We start from the raw sequence: 22,500 nt of genomic DNA, 5'->3' as shown, positions 1-22,500 counted from the left end.
GGTTGCAATTAAAGAGAAATTGCAAGGCCGTCACAATGGCCCGAGGCCAATGCTCCGACTAAGTCAATTTTCTCTTGCAATCACCATGCCGCCGTTCACAGAGAGATCTCCCCATTCACTTGTGACGCGACGCACAATCCAAGGGCTAGACGCGAGCTCGCCCTTGAAAGGCCACTTTCCAAGGCATCCCCCGATGACACATTGGAACGACAACCGCTGTCGAACCATTTCCCAATGTTGTGCCGATCGAGTTAGCACAGAGCCGCTAGACGAGGGCTCCCATTTTAGATCGAGTTTTAAAATCACCAAGAAGACGCGGTGAGGGCTGGCAACCGCTGCCAAACCTTTTTCTGAAATTGTGCCAGCTGAGTGACTAGAAAACATGCTTTACGCCGATAGGCACGCAAAAATTTTTGCTAGAGCGCCAAGCACCCACCTCATGGCCAGAGACAAGGGCTCGCCATTAGATCAACTTCGAAATCACTGAACAGACGCGCTGTAGAATGGCAACCGCTGCCAAGTCTCTTCCGTAGTTGCATCGGTCGAGTGATCGAAGAAGGTGATCTAAGAGAGGGTCCAAGCGTAGGCATTCATCGGGGGATTCGCGCCGATGGCATAAATTTATGCAATACCCGAGCAACACCGGACGGAGGTGCTAGACGAGGGCTCCCGTTTTAGATCGAGTTTTAAAATCACCGAGTAGACGCGGTGAGGGCTGGCAACCGCTGCCAAACCTTTTTTCGAAATTGCGCCATCTGAGTGACAAGAAAACATGATCTAAAGGAATAGCACCCTCGAGGGTGGGCTTCATGCCCCTCTAATTGATTCAACGTCGGCGTCCACCGTTTCAAAATCCGACATATCCATCCGCCCTGACAGCGGTGTTGAATCAATGAGGGGGCCACGGGAGAGGCTCGCGGCAACCACCTCTCCCGTTGTAGCCACGATAGGCACGCAAAAAATTTTGCTAGAGCGCCAAGCACCCACCTCATGGCTAGAGACAAGGGCTCGCCATTAGATCAACTTCGAAATCGCTGAACAGACGCGCTGTAGAATGGCAACCGCTGCCAAGTCTCTTCCGTAGTTGCGTCTTTCGAGTAATCGAAGAAGCTGATCTAAGAGAGCGTCCAAGCGTAGGCATTCGTTGGGGGATTCGCGCCGATGGCATAAATTTATGCAATACCCGAGCAACACCGGACGAAGGTGCTAGACGAGGGCTCCCGTTTTGGATCGAGTTTTAAAATCACCAAGTAGATGCGGTGAGGGCTGGCAACCGCTGCCAAACCTTTTTCCGAAATTGCGCCAACTGAGTGACAAGAAAACATGATCTAAAGGAGAGTCCAGGAATAGCACCCTCGAGGGTGGGCTTCATGCCCCTCTAATTGATTCAACGTCGGCGTCCACCATTTCAAAATCCGACATATCCATCCGCCCTGACAGCGGCGTTGAATCAATGAGCTGGGCACGGGAGAGGCTCGCGGCAACCACCTCCCCCATTGTAGCCGCGATAGGCTCGCAAAAAATATTGCTAGAGCGCCAAGTACCCACCTCATGGCTATCGACAAGGGCTCGCCATTAGATCAACTTCGAAATCGCAGAACGGACGCGGTGTAGAATGGCAACCGCTGCCAAGTCTCTTTCGTAATTGCGTCGGTCTAGTGATCGAAGAAGGTGATCTAAGAGAGGGTCCAAGCGTGTAGGCATTCGTTGGGGGATTCGCGCCGATGGCAAAAATTTGTGCAATACCCGAGCAACACCGGACGGAGGTGCAAGACGAGGGCCCACGTTTTAGACCGAGTTTTAAAATCACCGAGTAGACGCGGCGAGGGGCTGGCAACCGCTGCCAAACCTTTTTCCGAAATTGCGCCAGCTGAGTGACAAGAATACATGATCTAAAGGAGAGTCCAAGAATAGCACCCTCGAGGGTGGGCTTCATGCCCCTCTAATTGATTCAACGTCGGCGTCCACCGTTTCAAAATTTGACATTTCCATCCGCCCTGACAGCGGCGTTGAATCAATGAGGGGGGGGCATGGTAGAGGCTCGCGGCAACCACCTCTCCCGTTGTAGCCGCGATAGGCACGCAAAAAATTTTGCTGGAGCGCCAAGCACCCACCTCATGGCTAGAGACAAGGGGTTGCCATAAGATCAACTTCGAAATCGCTGAACAGACGCGGTGTAGAATGGCAACCGCTGCCAAGTCTCTTCTGTAGTTGCGTCGGTCGAGTGATCGAAGAAGGTGATCTAAGAGAGGGTCCAAGCGTAGGCATTCGTTGGGGGATTCGCGCCGATGGCATAAATTTATGCAATACCCGAGCAACACCGGACGGAGGTGCTAGACGAGGGCTCCCGTTTTAGATCGAGTTTTAAAATCACCGAGTAGACGCGGTGAGGGCTGGCAACCGCTGCCAAACCTTTTTCCAAAATTGCGGCAGCTGAGTGACAAGAAAACATGATCTAAAGGAGAGTCCAGGAATAGCACCCTCGAGGGTGGGCTTCATGCCCCTCTAATTGATTCAACGTCGGCGTCCACCGTTTCAAAATTTGACATGTCCATCCGCCCTGACAGCGGCGTTGAATCAATGAGGGGGGCACGGGAGAGGCTCGCGGCAACCACCTCTCCCCTTGTAGCCGCGATAGGCACGCAAAAAATTTTTCTAGAGCGCCAAGCACCCACCTCATGGCTAGAGACAAGGGCTCGCCATTAGATCAACTTCGAAATCGCTGAACAGACGCGCTGTAGAATGGCAACCGCTGCCAAGTCTCTTCCGTAGTTGCGTCGGTCGAGTGATCGAAGAAGGTGATCTAAGAGAGGGTCCAAGCGTAGGCATTCGTTGGGGGATTCGCGCCGATGGCATAAATTTATGCAATACCCGAGCAACACCGGACGGAGGTGCTAGACGAGGGCTCCCGTTTTAGATCGAGTTTTAAAATCACCGAGTAGACGCGGTGAGGGCTCTCAATCGCTGCCAAACCTTTTTTCAAAATTGCGCCAGCTGAGTGACAAGAAAACATGATCTAAAGGAGAGTCCAGGAATAGCACCCTCGAGGGTGGGCTTCATGCCCCTCTAATTGATTCAACGTCGGCGTCCACCTTTTTTCAAAATCCGACATATCCATCCGCCCTGACAGCGGCGTTGAATCAATGAGGGGGGCACGGGAGAGGCTCGCGGCAACCACCTCTCCCATTGTAGCCGCGATAGGCACGCAAAAAATTTTGCTAGAGCGCCAAGCACCCACCTCATGGCTAGAGACAAGGGCTCGCCATTAGATCAACTTCAAAATCGCTGAACAGACGCGCTGTAGAATGGCAACCGCTGCCAAGTCTCTTCCGTAGTTGCGTCGGTGGAGTGATCGAAGAAGGTGATCTAAGAGAGGGTCCAAGCGTAGGCATTCGTTGGGGGATTCGCGCCGATGGCATAATTTTATGTAATACCCGAGCAACACCGGTCGGAGGTGCTAGACGAGGGCTCCCGTTTTAGATCGAGTTTTAAAATCACCAAGTAGACGCGGTGAGGGATGGCAACCGCTGCCAAACCTTTTTTCGAAATTGCGCCAGCTGAGTGACAAGAAAACATGATCTAAAGGAGAGTCGAGGAATAGCACATCCGGGGTGGGCTTCATGCCCCTCTAATTGATTCAACGTCGGCGTCCACCATTTCAAAATCTGACATATCCATCCGCCTTGAGACCGGCGTTGAATCAATGAGGGGGGCACGGGAGAGGCTCGCGGCAACCACCTCTCCTATATAAGCTATCACAGGGCTAGATTTTATGCTTATGCCCAGGTTAAGCCTTCTCCTTGAGAATCTCCAAAACCTCGCGCGGCACTGGCGATCCCTATTTCTGATCCACCGTAAGATGCGACCATTTTCGTTCACCCAGACTACGCCTCCCTGTGTTCATCAAATGCCCACGCATCTAACTGCTTAAACATACACTCTCGCGGAATAGAAGCGCATGCCGAACCATCCTACTCCTGGTTCTCTTCCTTAGGTGCTCCACGCACGCATCCTCCAGCCTCTGGCTCTACCCCTGTTCAACCTCCCTGCTGAACCTCGACTTAAGCCCTTTTGATATCTTCGCCTCGGCGACTCCCATAAGCCCACCTTACTCCGACATCGGCCCCATAGGTGATCTCAACTCCCACGAGTCTCTTGACCACATTCGGATCCTCTATGATCATCCTACCACTCTTGGGAATGCACCGAGCTCCTAGAGCTCCTCATGTTCAACTCACCCGACTCCCCGAGCCCAACGCTGCACCACTGCAACCTTGCATCGAGAACCACCTAGACTCTCTTGCTGAACACTGCATCCACACTGGCTGACTTAGACCGCAAGAGTACTCCTTAGCTCATGCATATGCTTCCAAAGCATACTCAACACCATTTGGACATCTCTCTGAACCTTATAGCTCAATACGCATACACCCAGTGCACACTCGATACCTTCACGGTATCTCTCTGAACTTCTTGGCTCATACGCACACCCGCACGGTATGCTCGGCATCCTTATGGCACCTCTCTGAACTTCATAGAGTCCTCCAGTCCAATCCTTAACATGAACATGCCTCCACAGCACTCCATCACCTGTTAGTCTCCCTAGCTCCCTATAGAGCCCACTTGAAGACCAACCCTTGCTCCCCACGGAACAGCCGTCTACCTTCCAATTTTGGATCCCCAACATAAGCCCCAACCGCTTCGACACCCAAGTCTATGTCTGCATGCCTTTGTTGGTGAACATCATGTTCTTGTGCACCCGGTGCACTCGAACCAACCTCCTCATGCATCCATGCCGTCTCACGCTCAATCCACGGATCCCTTTGCGTTGCACAACCTACTTGAGTTCCACATCCTAGCTCCATGATCCACCCAACCCTGTGGGACGCTGGCAGGCAAGACCAACTCGGTGAACACTCCATAGCTCCACCTCTGAACCACTTCACTCATCTGCAACACTCGTTTCACTCATGCGCCACAAGCCTTTGTTCCTAGCCTTCCATCATGACTCACGTCCTTCGAGCCATGTCCACCGACTACCTCTTCGAATACTTGACACGGTCTGCCCACTTGACTCGACATCTCCCTAGCATCATTCCGAGACACTACATCCCGCTTGCCATACTGGACCACCACGGTCTCTGAGATCCAACCTCAATGCAAACCCATACAACCAAGCACCCAAGATGTGCACCCATGGCCACACCCAACCGATACCGCACCACTTAGCCATCTAGCACAATGACACCTTTCCTGCACAGCTAACCTCAAGCCCACAATGCTCCTACTCGGACAAACCATATTGCCTCCTACCGCAGGACTAGGAGAACCGCTTCCCTAGCTGTCAGACACCGGACAGCCCCAAGGGGAAATAGGCTGCCAACATTGATCCAGCTCCTTTGCTACACTGAGAGAAGGACCTTTGTCATAGTACCAAACCTCACCATGTTACGTAACGGCGGAGCAACACTTCATTGCTCCTAAAGACTTTGCGTCACCCCTGTCTCCCGGAGACTAGAGGGAGGGACTACTCTGCTTCGGCCCTCTCAAGGGAGATGGACTCTCCAAGCCATCCTTCATGCACACCGGCACTTACCCTCCGCGGATACACCTCAGCTCGGCTCCACGTCTCGCCTACACCACAACTATGCTAGAGGGAACATCTCGTAGCACAGTCCCAAGATCACACCTCGGCTCGGTTGCACACCTTGCCTACACCGCAACTATGCTAGAGGGAACAACTCGTAGCACAGTCCCAAGCTTACACCTCGGCACAGTTGCACACCGTGCCTACACCGCAACTATGTTGGAGGGGAACCACTCGCAACATAGCCCCAAGCTACACCTCGGATCATGTCCCGGACAAGATCCTACACCACAACCATGTCTGCCCAGCACACGACATAGTCCCATTTACACCTCGGCAAGACCCACGTCTGCCTACACCACACCTGTGTGCACCCAACTTTGCAGCACAGGCCCATCCGGCCTCAAGGTCTCATATCGTGAATCACCAGCCCCTTACATCCTCCCCCACTTAAAAATAGGCGACGTCCTCGACGCCGACACCACTGTCACCCTGTCGCATTGGATCCACAGATGTCTTGTATCCCAGACACTGGCTGTTTTCATCGCCTCATACCTCCGGTGCACACCTTCTGTTTCCACAACATACTTGGTGCTTGTCAGCATTCCTGATACTGAACCCACTTGCATGAAACCATATCCATGTCTCACTCCACTGAGCCGGCCATCCCTCCGATGACACCCCCGAAACTTAGCACTACTGCTTCATCTCCACTCAGCCTCCCGCTGTCATCCACTGACATCCAAGCTCGCCATCACCTCGATGCACAAGCCACACTGCTTTCCCAAGCTTCACACGGTCAAACTTTCGGCCTCTTGACTCCTGTGGTGCCACTCTGATTGCCTGCTGAAGAACCTTCTGGCGTGCCCTGCACCCCACTCGTCCCCACACAATGCAAATCAACTCGGCCACCAACACTTGTCTACCGATCCACTTCCAAACCCTTTGTGCTAATGCCTAGTACTTACGCAACCTTCCTCAGATCATAACCCAAATCTCTTCAAGCCACAATCCTATGCCAAACTGCCCTTGGCAGCTCCCAAATCCACTTTCCCAAGTCATCACCTTCAACCTTGGCTTTGCAACTGGTCTTTGACTGTGCCATTCTGACTGACTACTGGCCAACCCTCGGCATGCCCTACATCCACTCGTCCCCAACACATCAACTCAGAAATCATTCACATCCAACCACCAATACCCTCACCAATACACTTCCAGAACTTGGTGACTTCTCAGTACTTGTTTCCTCTCCTCGAACCCACCTTTGGCAAGTTCTACACCGCACTGCTCTCGCAGCCCAATCCGTTTTCTCCTCGGAAGATGCCCTGCACATCAACCTACGCCTCACGATTTCGCATCGCCCAGCACCTCTGACCCATGACACCGCCGCCTAGACCGTCACCACGACTTCCAAGCCTGCCTGTCACACCGTCAGTATTGCTCCTCGGACTTCCACCGCATGGAAATCCTATGCCTCACCATCTTAAATGGCCCCAAATGTTTAGCATCAACGGACTTACCTTGTGCAAGCCCACATTTCACCTCGGATCTACAATCAAAAGACCCTACACCGCACTACTTCCTTGCAGCCCACACTGATCTACACCATGTAGCAGCTTGATTTCACCTCGGATAATGTCCGCACACTATCCTACACCGCACTGAGACTGACCCAACAAGCCAACCTACAGCCCAATTTCCATACTCCTCGGAATTGCCTCTCCAACTCCTACACATCACTGCGCCTTTGCAGCCCAAACTGTTGTTAAGCTGGTCTTAAAATGTCCCAGACACTGCCATCTTCACTTAAGTTGCATTCCAACGAACTCACAACACCATGTTGCACCTCGTCCATTTTCCTGCATTATGGCCTTGTGACCCCTGGTCACATCTTGACCCACGCCAAGTTCCACTGCTGAACCCAGTTCAAACAATGTCGATATCAACTCTCCACAAGCTGCATATCAGTTTGACCATCTTTATAACTTGATGCCAATTCCAAGAGTCGATGAAAACCCAAGCCAATCTGTCAAAGATCCACGCTCCGCTGCCTACTCCCACATGAGCAATAACAACCTAAAGCAACACTCCGACCAGATCACGCACAATATCATCTCCTCACCAAGAATTGGGGTACCACAAAGCAAGATCACTCCAAGATTCATGCACAGACTCTAACCATGCTTAGAGTGATCAGCTCTGATACCAACTGTCACGGGGCTGGATTTTATGCTTATGCCCAGGTTAAGCCTTCTCCTTGAGAATCTCCAAAACCTCGCGCGGCACTGGCGATCCCTATTTCTGATCCACCGTAAGATGCGACCATTTTCGTTCACCCAGACTACGCCTCCCTGTCTTCATCAAATGCCCATGCATCTGACTGCTTAAACATACACTCCCGCGGAATAGAAGCGCATGCCGAACCATCCTACTCCTGGTTCTCTTCCTTAGGTGCTCCACACACGCATCCTCGAGCCTCTGGCTCTACCCCTGTTCAACCTCCCTGCTGAACCCCGACTTAAGCCCTTTTGATATCTTCGCCTCGGCGACTCCCATAAGCCCACCTTACTCCGACATCGGCCCCATAGGTGATCTCAACTCCCACGAGTCTCTTGACCACATTCGGATCCTCTATGATCATCCTGCCACTCTTGGGAATGCACCGAGCTCCTAGAGCTCCTCATGTTCAACTCACCCGACTCCCCGATCCCAACGCTGCACCACTGCAACCTTGCATCAAGAACCACCTAGACTCTCTTGCTGAACACTGCATCCACACTGGCTGACTTAGACCGCAAGAGTACTCCTTAGCTCATGCATATGCTTCCAAAGCATACTCAACACCATCTGGACATCTCTCTGAACCTTATAGCTCAATACGCATACACCCAGTGCACACTCGATACCTTCACGGTATCTCTCTGAACTTCTTGGCTCATACGCACACCCGCACGGTATGCTCGGCATCCTTATGGCACCTCTCTAAACTTCATAGAGTCCTCCAGTCCAATCCTTAACATGAACATGCCTCCACAGCACTCCATCACCTGTTAGTCTCCCTAGCTCCCTATAGAGCCCACTTGAAGACCAACCCTTGCTCCCCACAGAATGGCCATCTACCTTCCAATTTTGGATCCCCAACATGAGCCCCAACCGCTTCGACACCCAAGTCTATGTCTGCATGCCTTTGTTGGTGAACATCATGTTCTCGTGCACCCGGTGCACTCGAACCAACCTCCTCATGCATCCATGCCGTCTCACGCTCAATCCACGGATCCCTTTGCGTTGCACAACCTACTTGAGTTCCACATCCTAGCTCCATGATCCACCCAACCCTGTGGGACGCTGGCAGGCAAGACCAACTCGGTGAACACTCCATAGCTCCACCTCCGAACCACTTCACTCATCTGCAACACTCGTTTCACTCATGCGCCACAAGCCTTTGTTCCTAGCCTTCCATCATGACTCACCTCCTTCGAGCCATGTCCACCGACTACCTCTTCGGATACTTGACACGGTCTGCCCACTTGACTCGACATCTCCCTAGCATCATTCCGAGACACTACATCCCGCTTGCCATACTGGACCACCACAGTCTCTGAGATCCAACCTCAATGCAAACCCATACAACCAAGCACCCAAGATGTGCACCCATGGCCACACCCAACCGATACCGCACCACTTAGCCATCTAGAACAATGACACCTTTCCCGCACAGCTAACCTCAAGCCCACAATGCTCCTACTCGGACAAACCATATTGCCTCCTACCGTAGGACTAGGAGAACCGCTTCCCTAGCTTTCAGACACCGGACAGCCCCAAGGGGAAATAGGCTGCCAACATTGATCCAGCTCCTTTGCTACACTGAGACAGGGACCTTTGTCATAGTACCAAACCTCACCATGTTACGTAATGGCGGAGCAACACTTCATTGCTCCTAAAGACTTTGCGTCACCCCTGTCTCCCGGAGACCAGAGGGAGGGACTACTCTGCTTCGGCCCTCTCAAGGGAGATGGACTCTCCAAGCCAACCTTCATGCACACTGGCACTTACCCTCCACGGATACACCTCAGCTCGGCTCCACGCCTCGCCTACACCACAACTATGCTACAGGGAACATCTCGTAGCACAGTCCCAAGATCACACCTCGGCTCGGTTGCACACCTTGCCTACACCGCAACTATGCTAGAGGGAACAACTCGTAGCACAGTCCCAAGATTACACCTCGGCACAGTTGCACACCGTGCCTACACCGCAACTATGTTGGAGGGGAACCACTCACAACACAGCCCCAAGCTACACCTCGGATCATGTCCCGGACAAGATCCTACACCACAACCATGTCTGCCCAGCACACGACATAGTCCCATTTACACCTCGGCAAGACCCACGTCTGCCTACACCACACTTGTGTGCACCCAGCTTTGCAGCACGGGCCCATCCGGCCTCAAGGTCTCATATCGCGAATCACCAGCCCCTTACATAAGCTATTAGTGCGAGGCTCGCTCTGCATTAGAAATTAGCGAACACAACGACATCCGCCTTAAAAATCCAAATCCTTTAAAATTCCTACCAAACAGCCATTCACGACCCAATTTTTTATGAGGTCGGCAGAGGAGCAAAAGATCGTCATCGGTTAGGAGATGTGAGTTCATGGAGCCGAGGGACTGAAATGGTCATCGAGCTCATCCGATCAACTGGATGAATTTCACCTTGAAGGGGCCCAATCCAAAAGTTCCGGAGGTCATCTCCTGGAACTCTCGAGAACAAGGCCCATCTTACATGCAAACTCTGCTATTGCGCAAACATAGGTTGCAATTAAAGAGAAATTGCGAGGCCGTCACAATGGCCCGAGGCCAATGGCTCCGACTAAGTCAATTTTCTCTTGCAATCACCATGCCGTCGTTCACAGAGAGATCTCCCCATTCACTTGTGACGCGACGCACAATCCAAGGTCTAGACGCGAGACCGCCCCTGAAAGAAAGACCACTTTCCAAGACATCCCCCGATGACACATTGGAACGTCAATCGCTGTCGAACCACTCCCAATGTTGTGCCGATCGAGTTGGCATAGAGGCGACCTTAGGGAGCTCCCGCGTAGCAATCGGGATGTGCTTTCGTGCCCATCTCTCACAAAAACCAATGTTAGCTATGGACAAATTTGGAATCCAAGGGCTCGCATCCAGCGATATCGTCGGCACTGGGTCTATATATTCAAAGGCCACGGAGAGGTTCCGATAAGAGAAGCTCCCCTGCTCGCTCGCACAAACATATCCCAAATTCTAGACACAAGCTCCCGCCCTTAGCATCGCTCTCCAGATCACCGCAATGACACATTGGAACGACAACCGCTGTCGAACAACTCTCGAAATTGTGGCAATGGAGTGAGAAAGAAGAGCAACTTTGGGGAGCCGCGCATAGCAAACGGGCTGTGCTGCTACTTCATTCCGCTCTTATATAGATCTGAAATCATTGATTTCATTTGGAATCCGAGGCTGCATTCTTCCTTGCTCAAACAAGCAATGGCTCTTCTAATCGAATGGCCACGGGGAGCTTCCGATAACAAAGGCTCCCTTGTCACTCGTGATGCGCAGGCAAACTGCTAGACGACGGGTCGCCCTTCAGATCGCTGCCCAGGCAACCACCACAACGGCACCATTGGAACGACAACCGCTGCCGAACTGTTATGAAAATTTTGTGCCAAAGAAGTTGTTGCGTAGAGAACGACTTTGGGGAGAGAGCCCTCGCATAGCAAAATTGGGATGGCTTCACGGCCCTCCCAATAGAAACGATGCTGGTGCCAATATTCCAAAAATCTGAATAACGTGTCTTTCGCAAACACCAGCACTGATTTCTATTGGGGAGGGTCGCCGAGAACTTTTGTTATCAAAGCTCCCATTGTAAGCCGCGATAGGCACACAAAAAATTGCTAGAGCCCCAAGCACCCACCTCATGGCTAGACAAGGGGTCGCCATTAGTAGATCAACTTCGAAATCGCTGAACAGACGCGCTGTGGAATGGCAACCGCTGCCAAGCCTCTTTCGTAATTGCGTCGGTCGAGTGATCGAAGAAGGTGATCTAAGAGAGAGTCCGAGGCTAGGGATTCGTTGGGTGATTCGCGCCGATAGCAAAAAATTATGCAATACCCGAGCAACACCGGACGGAGGTGCTAGACGAGGGCTCCCGTTTTAGATCGAGTTTTAAAACCACCAAGTAGACGCGGTGAGGGCTAGCAACCGCTGCCAAACCTTTTTCCGAAATTGCGCCAGCTGAGTGACAAGAAAACATGATCTAAAGGAGAGTCAGGGAATAGCACCCTCGAGGGTGGGCTTCATGCCCCTCTAATTGATTCAACGTCGGCGTCCACCGTTTCAAAATCCGACATATCCATCTGCCCTGACAGCGGCGTTGAATCAATGAGGGGGGCACGGGAGAGGCTCGCGGCAACCACCTCTCCCCTTGTGGCCGCGATAGGCACGCAAAAATTTTTGCTAGAGCGCCAAGCACCCACCTCATGGCTAGAGACAAGGGCTCGCCATTAGATCAACTTCGAAATCGCTGAACAGACGCGCTGTAGAATGGCAACCGCTGCCAAGTCTCTTTCGTAGTTGCGTCGGTCGAGTGATCGAAGAAGGTGATCTAAGAGAGGGTCCAAGCGTAGGCATTCATTGGGAGATTCGCGCCGATGGCATAAACTTATGCAATACCCGACCAACACCGGACGGAGGTGCTAGACGAGGGCTCCCGTTTTAGATTGAGTTTTAAAATCACCAAGTAGACGCGATGAGGGCTGGCAACCGCTGCCAAACCTTTTTCCGAAATTGCGGCAGCTGAGTGGCAAGAAAACATGATCTAAAGGAGAGTCCAGGAATAGCACCCTCGAGGGTGGGCTTCATGCCCCTCTAATTGATTCAACGTCGGCATCCACCGTTTCAAAATCTGACATATCCATCCGCCCTGACAGCGGCGTTGAATCAGTGAGGGGGGCACGGGAGAGGCTCGCGGCAACCACCTCTCCCCTTGTAGCCGTGATAGGCACGCAAAAAAATTTTGCTAGAGCGCCAAGCACCCACCTCATGGCATAAATTTCTGCAATACCCGAGCAACACCGGACGGAGGTGCTAGACGAGGGCTCCCGTTTTAGATCGAGTTTTAAAATCACCAAGTAGACGCGGTGAGGGCTAGCAACCGTTGCCAAACCTTTTTCCGAAATTGCGCCAGCTGAGTGACAAGAAAACATGATTTGAAGGAGAGTCCAGGAATAGCACCCTCGAGGGTGGGCTTCATGCCCCTCTAATTGATTCAACGTCGGCATCCACCGTTTCAAAATCCGACATATCCATCCGCCCTGACAGCGGCGTTGAATCAATGAGGAGGGCACAGGAGAGGCTCGCGGCAACCACCTCTCCCCTTGTAGCCACGATAGGCACGCAAAAAATTTTGCTAGAGCGCCAAGCACCCACCTCATGGCTAGAGACAAGGGCTCGCCATTAGATCAACTTCGAAATCGCTGAACAGACGCGCTGTAGAATGGCAACCGCTGCCAAGTCTCTTCCATAGTTGCGTCGGTCAAGTGATCGAAGAAGGTGATCTAAGAGAGGGTCCAAGCGTGTAGGCATTCGTTGGGGGTTTTTCGCCGATGGCATAAATTTATGCAATACCCGAGCAACACCGGACGGAGGTGCTAGACGAGGGCTCCCATTTTAGATCGAGTTTTAAAATCACCAAGTAGACGTGGTGAGGGCTGGCAACCACTGCCAAACCTTTTTCCGAAATTGCGCCAGCTGAGTGACAAGAAAACATGATCTAAAGGAGAGTCCAGGAATAGCACCCTCGAGGGTGGGCTTCATGCCCCTCTAATTGATTCAACGTCGGCGTCCACCGTTTCAAAATTTGACATATCCATCCGCCCTGACAGCGGCATTGAATCAATGAGGGGAGCACGGGAGAGGCTCGCGGCAACCACCTCTCCCGTTGTAGCTGCGATAGTCACGCAAAAAATTTTGCTAGAGCGCCAAGCACCCACCTCATGGCTAGAGACAAGGGCTCGCCATTAGATCAACTTCGAAATCGCTGAACAGATGTGCTGTAGAATGGCAACCGCTGCCAAGTCTCTTCCGTAGTTGCGTCGGTCGAGTGATCGAAGAAGGTGATCTAAGAGAGGGTCCAAGCATAGGGCATTCGTTGGGGGATTCGCGCCGATGGCATAAATTTATGCAATACCCGAGCAACACCGGACGGAGGTGCTAGACGAGGGCTCCCATTTTAGATCGAGTTTTAAAATCACCAAGTAGACACGGTGAGGGCTGGCAACCGCTGCCAAACCTTTTTCCGAAATTGCGCCAGCTGAGTGACAAGAAAACGTGATCTAAAGGAGAGTCCAGGAATAGCACCCTCGAGGGTGGGCTTCATGCCCCTCTAATTGATTCAACGTCGGCATCCACCGTTTCACAATCTGACATATCCATCCGCCCTGACAGCGGCGTTGAATCAATGAGGGGGGCACGGGAGAGGCTCGCGGCAACCACCTCTCCCGTTGTAGCCGCGATAGGCACGCAAAAAATTTTGCTAGAGCGCCAAGCACCCACCTCATGGCTAGAGACAAGGGCTCGCCATTAGATCAACTTCGAAATCGCTGAACAGACGCGCTGTAGAATGGCAACCGCTGCCAAGTCTCTTCCGTAGTTGCGTCAGTCGAGTGATCAAAGAAGGTGATCTAAGAGAGGGTCCAAGCGTAGGCATTCATTGGGGGATTCACGCCGTTGGCATAATTTTTTGCAATACCCGAGCAACACCGGACGGAGGTGCTAGGCGAGGGCTCCCATTTTAGATTGAGTTTTAAAATCACCAAGTAGACGCGGTGAGGGATGGCAACCGCTGCCAAACCTTTTTCCGAAATTGCGCCAGCTGAGTGACAAGAAAACATGATCTAAAGGAGAGTTGAGGAATAGCACATCCAGGGTGGGCTTCATGCCCCTCTAATTGATTCAACGTCGGCGTCCACCGTTTCAAAATCCGACATATCCATCCACCTTGACACCGGCGTTGAATCAATGAGAGGGGCACGGGAGAGGCTCACGGCAACCACCTCTCCTATATAAGCTATTAGTGCGAGGCTCGCTCTGCATTAGAAATTAGCGAACACACCGACATCCGCCTTAAAAATCCAAATCCTTTAAAATTCCTACCAAACAGCCATTCACGACCCAATTTTTTATGAGGTCGGCAGAGGAGCAAAAGATTGTCATCGGTTACGAGATGTGAGTTCATGGAGCCGAGGGACTGAAATGGTCATCGAGCTCATCCGATCAACTGGATGAATTTCACCTTGAAGGGGCCCAATCCAAAAGTTCCGGAGGTCATCTCCTGGAACTCTCGAGAACAAGACCCATCTTACATGCAAACTCTGCTACTGCGCAAACATAGGTTGCAATTAAAGAGAAATTGTGAGGCCGTCACAATGGCCCGAGGCCAATGGCTCCGACTAAGTCAATTTTCTCTTGCAATCAACCATGCCGCTGTTCACAGAGAAATCTCCCCATTCACTCCCCATTCACTTGTGACGCGACGCACAATCCAAGTGCTAGACGCGAGCTTGCCCTTGAAAGAAAGACCACTTTCCAAGACATCCCCCATTCACTTGTGATGCGACGCACAACCCAAGTGCTAGACGCGAGCTCGCGCTTGAAAGAAAGACCACTTTCCAAGACATCCCCCGATGACACATTGGAACAAAAACCGCTGTCGAACCATTCCCAATGTTGTGCCGATCGAGTTGGCACAGAGGCGACCTTAGGGAGCTCCCGCGTAGCAATCAGGATGTGGTTTCATACCCTTCTCTCACAAAAACCAATCTTAGCTGTGAACAAATTTTGCCGCAATGACACCATTGGAACGACAACCACTGTCGAACAACTCCCGCATTTGTGCCCCGATGGAGTGAGAAAGAATAGCAACTTTGGGGAGCCGCGCATCGCAAACGGGCTGCTGCTTCATTCCACTCTTATATATAGATCCGATGTCGTTGATTTCGTTTGGAATCCGAGGCTACATTCGTCCTTGCTCACACAAGCAATGGCTCTTCTCATCGAATGGCCAGGGGAGCTTCCGATCACAAAGGCTCCCTTGTCACTCGTGACGCGTAGCCCAACTGCTTTCCGAAATTGCGCCAGCTGAGTGACAAGAAAACATGATCTAAAGGAGAGTCGAGGAATAGCACCTCGAGGGTGGGCTTCATGCCCCTCCAATTGATTCAACGTCGGCGTCCACCATTTCAAAATCTGACATTTCCATCCGCCTTGACACCGCCGTTGAATCAATGAGAGGGGCACGGGAGAGGTTCGCGGCAACAACCTCTCCTATATAAGCTATTAGTGCGAGGCTCGTTCTGCATTAGAAATTAGCGAACATGCCGACATCCGCCATAAAAATCCAAATCGTTGAAAATTCTGACCAAACAGCCATCCACGACCCAATTTATTATGAGGTTGTCTAAGGAGCAAAAGATTGTCATCGGTTAGGAGATGTGAATTCATGTAGCCAAGGGGGACTGAAATGGTCATCGAGCTCATCTGATCAACTGGATGAATTTCACCTTGAAGGGGCCCAATCCAAAAGTTCCGGAGGTCATCTCCTGGAACTCTCAAGAACAAGGACCGTCTTACTTGCAAACTCTGCTACTGCGCAAACATAGGTTGCAATTAAAGAGAAATTGCCAAGCCATCACAGTGGCCCGAGGCCAATGCTCCGACTAAGTCAATTTTCTCTTGCAATCACCATGCCGCCGTTCACAGAGAGATCTCCCCATTCACTTGCGACGCGATGCACAATCCAAGTGATAGACGCGAGCTCGCCCTTGAAAGGCCAGCCCACTTTCTGAGACATCCCCCGATGACACATTGGAACGACAACCGCTGTCGAACCATTCCCAATGTTGTGCCGATCGAGTTGGCACAGAGGCGACCTTAGGGAGCTCCCGCGTAGCAACCGGGATGTGCTTTCGTACCCATCTCTCACAAAAACCAATCTTAGCTGTGAACAAATTTAGAATCCAAGGCTCGTATCCATCGATATCGTCGGCACTGGGTCTATATATTCAAAGGCCACGGAGAGGTTCCGATAAGAGAAGCTCCCCTGCTCGCTCGCACAAACATCCCAAATGCTAGACACAAGCTCCCGCCCTTAGCATCGCTCTCCAGATCGCCGCAATGACACATTGGAATGACAACCGCTGTCGAACAACTCCCGAATTTGTGCCGATGGAGTGAGAAAGACTAGCAACTTTGGGGAGCCGCGCATGGCAAACGGGCTGCTGCTTCATTCCGCTCTTATATATAGATCTGATGTCGTTGATTTCCTTTGGAATCCGAGGCTGCATTCGTCCTTGCTCACACAAGCAATGGCTCTTCTCATCGAATGGTCACGGGGAGCTTCCGATTACAAAGGCTCCCTTGTCACCCGTGATGCGCAGCCCAACTGCTAGACGACGGCTCGCCCTTCAGATCGCTGCCCAGGCAACCACGACAACGGCACCATTGGAATGACAACCGCTGCCGAACCATTCCGAAATTTTTTTGCCAAAGAAGTTGTTGCAAAGAGAACGACTCTGGGGAGAGAGCCCTTGCATAGCAAAATCGGGATGGCTTCACGGCAGCTGGATGGGATTTGAATTCATGGAGCCAAGGGAGTGAAATGGTCATCGAGCTCATCCGATCAACTGGATGAATTTCACCTTGAAGGGGCCCAATCCAAAAGTTCCGGAGGTCATCTCTTGGAACTGTCAAGAACAAAGGCCAATCTTACATGCAAACTCTGCTACTGCGCAAACATAGCTTGCAATTATAGAGAAATTGCAAGGCCGTCACAATGGCCCGAGGCCAATGCTCCGACTACTAATTTAATTTTCTCTTGCAATCACCATGCCGCCGTTCACAGAGAGATCTCCCCATTCACTTGTGACGACGCACAATCCAAGTGCTAGACGCGATCTCGCCCTTGAAAGGCCGCGTTCCAAGACATCCCGATGACACATTGGAACGACAACCGCTGTCGAACCATTCCCAATGTTGTGCCGATCGAGTTGGCACAGAGGCGATCTTAGGGAGCTCCCGTGAATCGATCGGGAAGTGCTTTCATACCCATCTCTCACAAAAACCAATGTTAGCTGAACAATTTTAGAATCCAAGGCTCGTATCCATCGATATCGTCGGCACTGGGTCTATATTCAAAGGCCACGGAGAGGTTCCGATAAGAGAAGCTCCCCTGCTCTCTTGCACAAACATCCCCAAATGCTAGGCGCAAGCTCCGGCCCTTAGCATCGCTCTCTAGATCACCGCAATGACACATTGGAACGACAATCGCTGTCGAACAACTCCCGAATTTGTGCTGATGGAGTGAGAAAGAAGAGCCAGATCGGGTCGACAAAAATAGCTAAGCCAGATCGGGTCGGCCAGCATGGCTCGGCCACCATTTTTCGCCGAGAGCTTTCGATATTAAAGCTCCCATATAGCCGCGATAAGTACACCATGACAAAATTGCTAGAGCGCCGAGCACCCATAGCAAATTGCCATTATACCAAGCAACGCCGGAGTGCTAGACAAGGGCTCACGTTTAGATCAAGTTTTAAAATCACCAAAAAGACACGCCATGGATCGGCAACCGCTGCCTCACCTTTTCCAAAATTGAGTCATCGAAAAACATGATCTAAAGGAGAGCCGAGGAAAAGCACTGAGATCGCTTCATGCCCCTTTCATTCATTCAACATTAGCATACACCGTTTGAAAACCCAACAATCCGATCCACCTAGACACCAATGTTGAATCAATGAAAGGGGCATGGGAGAGGCTCGCGGCAACAACCTCTCCTATATAAGCTATTAGTGTGAGGCTCGCTCTGCATTAGAAATCTGCGATAGCGCGAACAAAATCCTTAAAAATCCAATTCAATGAAAAATGTGACCAAACAGCCATCCACGACACCATTTTTGGAGCTCGCCCAGATCGGCTCGGCCAGAATGGCTCGCCCAGATCGGCTCGGCCAGCATGGTGACTTGCTGACTCGGTGAGAGTACTTCGAACTGTCAAGAACAAAGGCCAATCTCACATGCAAACTCTGCTACTGCGCGAACATAGCTTGCAATTATAGAGAAATTGCAAGGCCGTCACAATGGCCCGAGGCCAATGCTCCGACTACTAAGTTGATTTTCTCTTGCAATCGCCATGCCGTCGTTCACAGAGAGATCTCCCCATTCACTTGTGATGACGCACAATCCAAGTGCTAGACGCGAGCTCACCCTTGAAAGGCCGCGTTCCAAGACATCCCGATGACACATTGGAACGAAAACCGCTGTCGAACCATTCCCAATGTTGTGCCGATCGAGTTGGCACAGAGGCGACCAAACAGCCATCCACGACACCATTTTTGGAGCTCGGCCAGATCGGCTCAGCTAGCATGGCTCGGCCAGAACGGCTCGCCCAGATCCGCTCGCCCAGATCGGCTCGGCCAGAACGGCTCGCCCAGATCGGCTCGGCCAGCATGGCTCGGCCACAACGGCTCGCCCAGATCGGCTCGGCCCGAACGGGTCGCCCAGATCGGCTCGGCCAGAATGGCTTGCCCAGAACGGCTCGGCAGGATCGGGTCAGCCAGAATGGCTCGCCCAGATCGGCTCGGCCAGCATGGCTTGCCCAGATCGGCTCGGCCAGATCGGGACGATGACTTGATGAACGGACTTAGAGATTTGACTTGGTGGGCCGACCTGGCGGGGTGACTTGATGAATGCACTTGAAGGGTCGACTTGGTGGGGTGACTCTATGAACGGACCTAAAGAGTTGACTTGGTGAGAGTACTTGGCGGGGTGACTCGATGAAAGGACTTAAAGAACCGACTTGGTGAGAGTACTTGGTGGGGCGACTTGATGAACGCACTTGAAGAATCGACTTGGTTAGAGTACTTGGTGGCGCGACTTGATGAACAGACTCAAAGAGTCAACTTGGTGAGAGTACCTGGTGGCTCGACTTGATGAGCAGACTTAAAGAGTCAACTTGGTGAGAGTACTTGGCGGGGTGAACTGATGAACGAACATAAAGAGTCGGCTTGGTGGGAGTACTTGGTGGGCCGACCTGGTGGGGTGACTTTATGGACGGACTTAAAGAGTCGACTTGGTTAGATTACTTGTTCTGGTGACTTGATGAACGGACTTTGAGAGTCGACTTGGTGGGGTGACTTGATGAAAGGACTTAAAGGGTCGACTTGGTGAGAGTACTTGGCAGGGCGACTTGATGAACGGACTTAAAGGGTCGACTTGGCGGGGTGACTTGATGAACGGACCTAAAGAGTTGACTTGGTGAGAGTACTTGGCAGGGTGAACTGATGAACGGACTTAAAGAGTCGACTTGGTGGGAGTACTTGGTGGGCCAACTTGATGAATGGACTTATAGAGTCGACTTGGTGAGAGTAGTTTTTCTGGTGACTTGATGAACGGACTTAAAGAGTCAGCTTGGCGGGGTGACTTGATGAAAGGACTTAAACAGTCGACTTGGTCGGGTGACTCGATGAACGAACTTAGAGGGTCGACTTTGCGGGGTGACCTGATGAACGGACCTAAAGAGTTGACTTGGTGAGAGTACTCGGTGGGGTGACCTGATGAACAGACTTAGAGAGTCGACTTGGTGAGAGTCCTTGGTGGGCCGACCTGGTTGGGTGACTTCGTGAACTGACTTAAAGAGTCAACTTGGTGGGAGTACTTGGTGGGGTGACTTGATGAACGGACTTCAGGGGTCGACTTGGCGAGGTCACTTGATGAACGGTCCTAAAGATTTGACTTGGTGTGGTGACTTGATGAAAAGACTTAAAGAGTCGAATTGGTGAGAGTACTTGGTGGGGTGACTTGATGAACGCACTTGAAGGGTCGACTTGGTGGGGTGACTTTATGAACGGACCTAAAGAGTTGACGTGGTGAGAGTGCTTGGTGGGGTGACTTGATGAACATAGTTAAAGAGTCGACTTGGTGAGAGTAGTTGGTCGGGTGACTTGATGAACGCACTCGAAGAATCGACTTGGTTAGAGTACTTGGTGGGGTGACTTGATGAACGGACTTAAAGATTCGACTTGGTGGGCCGACCTGGCGGGGTGACTTGATGAACGGACTTAGAGAGTCGACTTGGTGAGAGTACTTGGTGGGCCGACCTGGCCAGGTGACTTGATGAACAAACTTAAAGAGACGACTTGGTGAGAGTACCCGGTGGGCTGACCTGGTCACGTGACTTGATGAACGGACTTAAAGAGTCGACTTGGTGGGCCGACTTGGCCGGGTGACTTGATGAACAAACTTAAAGGGTCGACTTGGTGGGTCGAACTAGCGGGGTGACTTGGTGAGAGTACTTGGTGGGCTGACCTGGCAGGGTGACTTGATGAACGAACTTAGAGAGTCGACTTTGTGAGAGTACTTGGTGGGTCGAACTGGCGGGGTGACTTGATGAACGAACTTAAAGAGTCGACCTGGTGAGAGAACTTGGTGGGCCGAGCTAGCGGGGTGAATTGATGAACGAACCTAAAGAGTCGACTTTGTGAGAGTACTTGGTGGGCCGACCTGGCGGGGTGAGTTGATGACCGAACTTAAAGGGTCGACTTGGTGAGAGTACTTGGTGGGCCGACCTGGCGGGGCGACTTGATGAACGAACTTAAAGAGTCGACTTGGTGAGAGTACTCGGTGGGGTGACCTGATGAACAAACCTAAAGAGTCGACCTGGTGAGAGTACTTGGTGGGCCGACCTGGCGGGGTGACTTGGTGAGCAAACTTAAAGAGTCGACTTGGTGAGAGTAGTTGGTGGGCTGACCTGGCGGGGTGACTTGATGAACAAACTTAAAGAGTCGACCTGGTGGGCCGACTTGGCAGAGTGACTTCATGAACGAACTTAAAGAGTCCACTCGGTGGGCTGACCTGGCGGGGTGAGTTGATGAACGAACTAAAAGAGTCGACTTGGTGAGAGTAATTTGTGGGCTGACCTGGCGGGGTGACTTGATGAATGAACTTAAAGAGTCGACTTGGTGGGGTGACTTGATGAACGCACTTGAAGGGTCGACTTGGTGGGGTGACTCTATGAACGGACCTAAAGAGTTGACTTGGTGGGGTGACTCAATGAAAGGACTTAAAGAGTCAACTTGGTGAGAGTACTTGGTGGCTCGACTTTATGAGCAGACTTAAAGAGTCCACTTGGTGAGAGTGGGCCTAACGGGGCGATGTGGTGAGTGGGCCTAACGGGGCGAGTTGGTGGGGCGACTTGGCGAGTGGTATTAGAGAGCCGATGTGGTGAGGCGACTCGGCGAGTTGGTTCGTTGAGATGACATGGTGAGCTGACTTGGCGAGTCGACCCGGCGAGCGAACTTAAAGAGTCGACTTGGCAACGTACTCGAGCCGACTTGGTGAGGCGACCCGGTGAGCGGGCTCAAAGAGTCAACATGGTGAGGCGACTCATTGAGTCAACATGGTGAGGCGACTCATGGTGAGGAGCTATCCTTGAGGCGACTTGGTGGGCCTACTTGATTAGTCGACTCGGTGAGCCGACCTGACGAGCTGACACGGTGAGCGGGCTTAAAGAGGCGACGACTTGGTGGGGTAACTCGGCAAGCCAACTTATCGAGGCGAGATGGTGAGTCAACTTGGTGAGCTGACTTGGTGAGCGCACTTAAAGAGTCAACTTCGTGAGGTGACTCGGCGAGTTAGCCCGCTGATGCGACTTGGGCGGGCCGACCTGGCGAACGAACTTAAAGAGGCGACTTGGGCGGGCTGACCTGGCGAGCGAACTTAAAGAGTTGACTTGGCAACGCACTTGAACAATCAACTTGGTGAGCTGACATGGTGAGTGGGCTTAGAGAAGCAACTCGACGGGGCGACTTGGCGAGCACACCTGCTGGGG

General features: G+C 52.0%; 1 protein-coding gene across 1 annotated transcript in view; it reads right to left on the bottom strand.

The window, feature by feature from the left end:
• The window catches only part of LOC149574157 (uncharacterized), a 109,280-nt gene extending 103,513 nt beyond the window's left edge, over positions 1-5,767 (bottom strand). Inside the window, exon 1 of the mRNA XM_089814533.1 lies at positions 3,739-5,767. Within this exon, the coding sequence (XP_089670659.1) occupies positions 4,611-4,922 (312 nt within the window). The 5' untranslated portion in view covers positions 4,923-5,767 and the 3' untranslated portion in view covers positions 3,739-4,610. The remainder of the gene's footprint in view (positions 1-3,738) is intronic.
• Positions 5,768-22,500: the final 16,733 nt, after the last annotated feature.

The sequence above is a fragment of the Cupressus sempervirens genome, chromosome 2 (genome assembly GCF_028749045.1).
Source record: "Cupressus sempervirens isolate cs-2001-9-10 chromosome 2, ASM2874904v1, whole genome shotgun sequence".
NCBI lineage: Eukaryota > Viridiplantae > Streptophyta > Pinopsida > Cupressales > Cupressaceae > Cupressus > Cupressus sempervirens.
The sequence above is the reverse complement of the archived record's forward strand: the minus strand, read 5'-3'. Positions and strand labels throughout refer to the sequence as shown.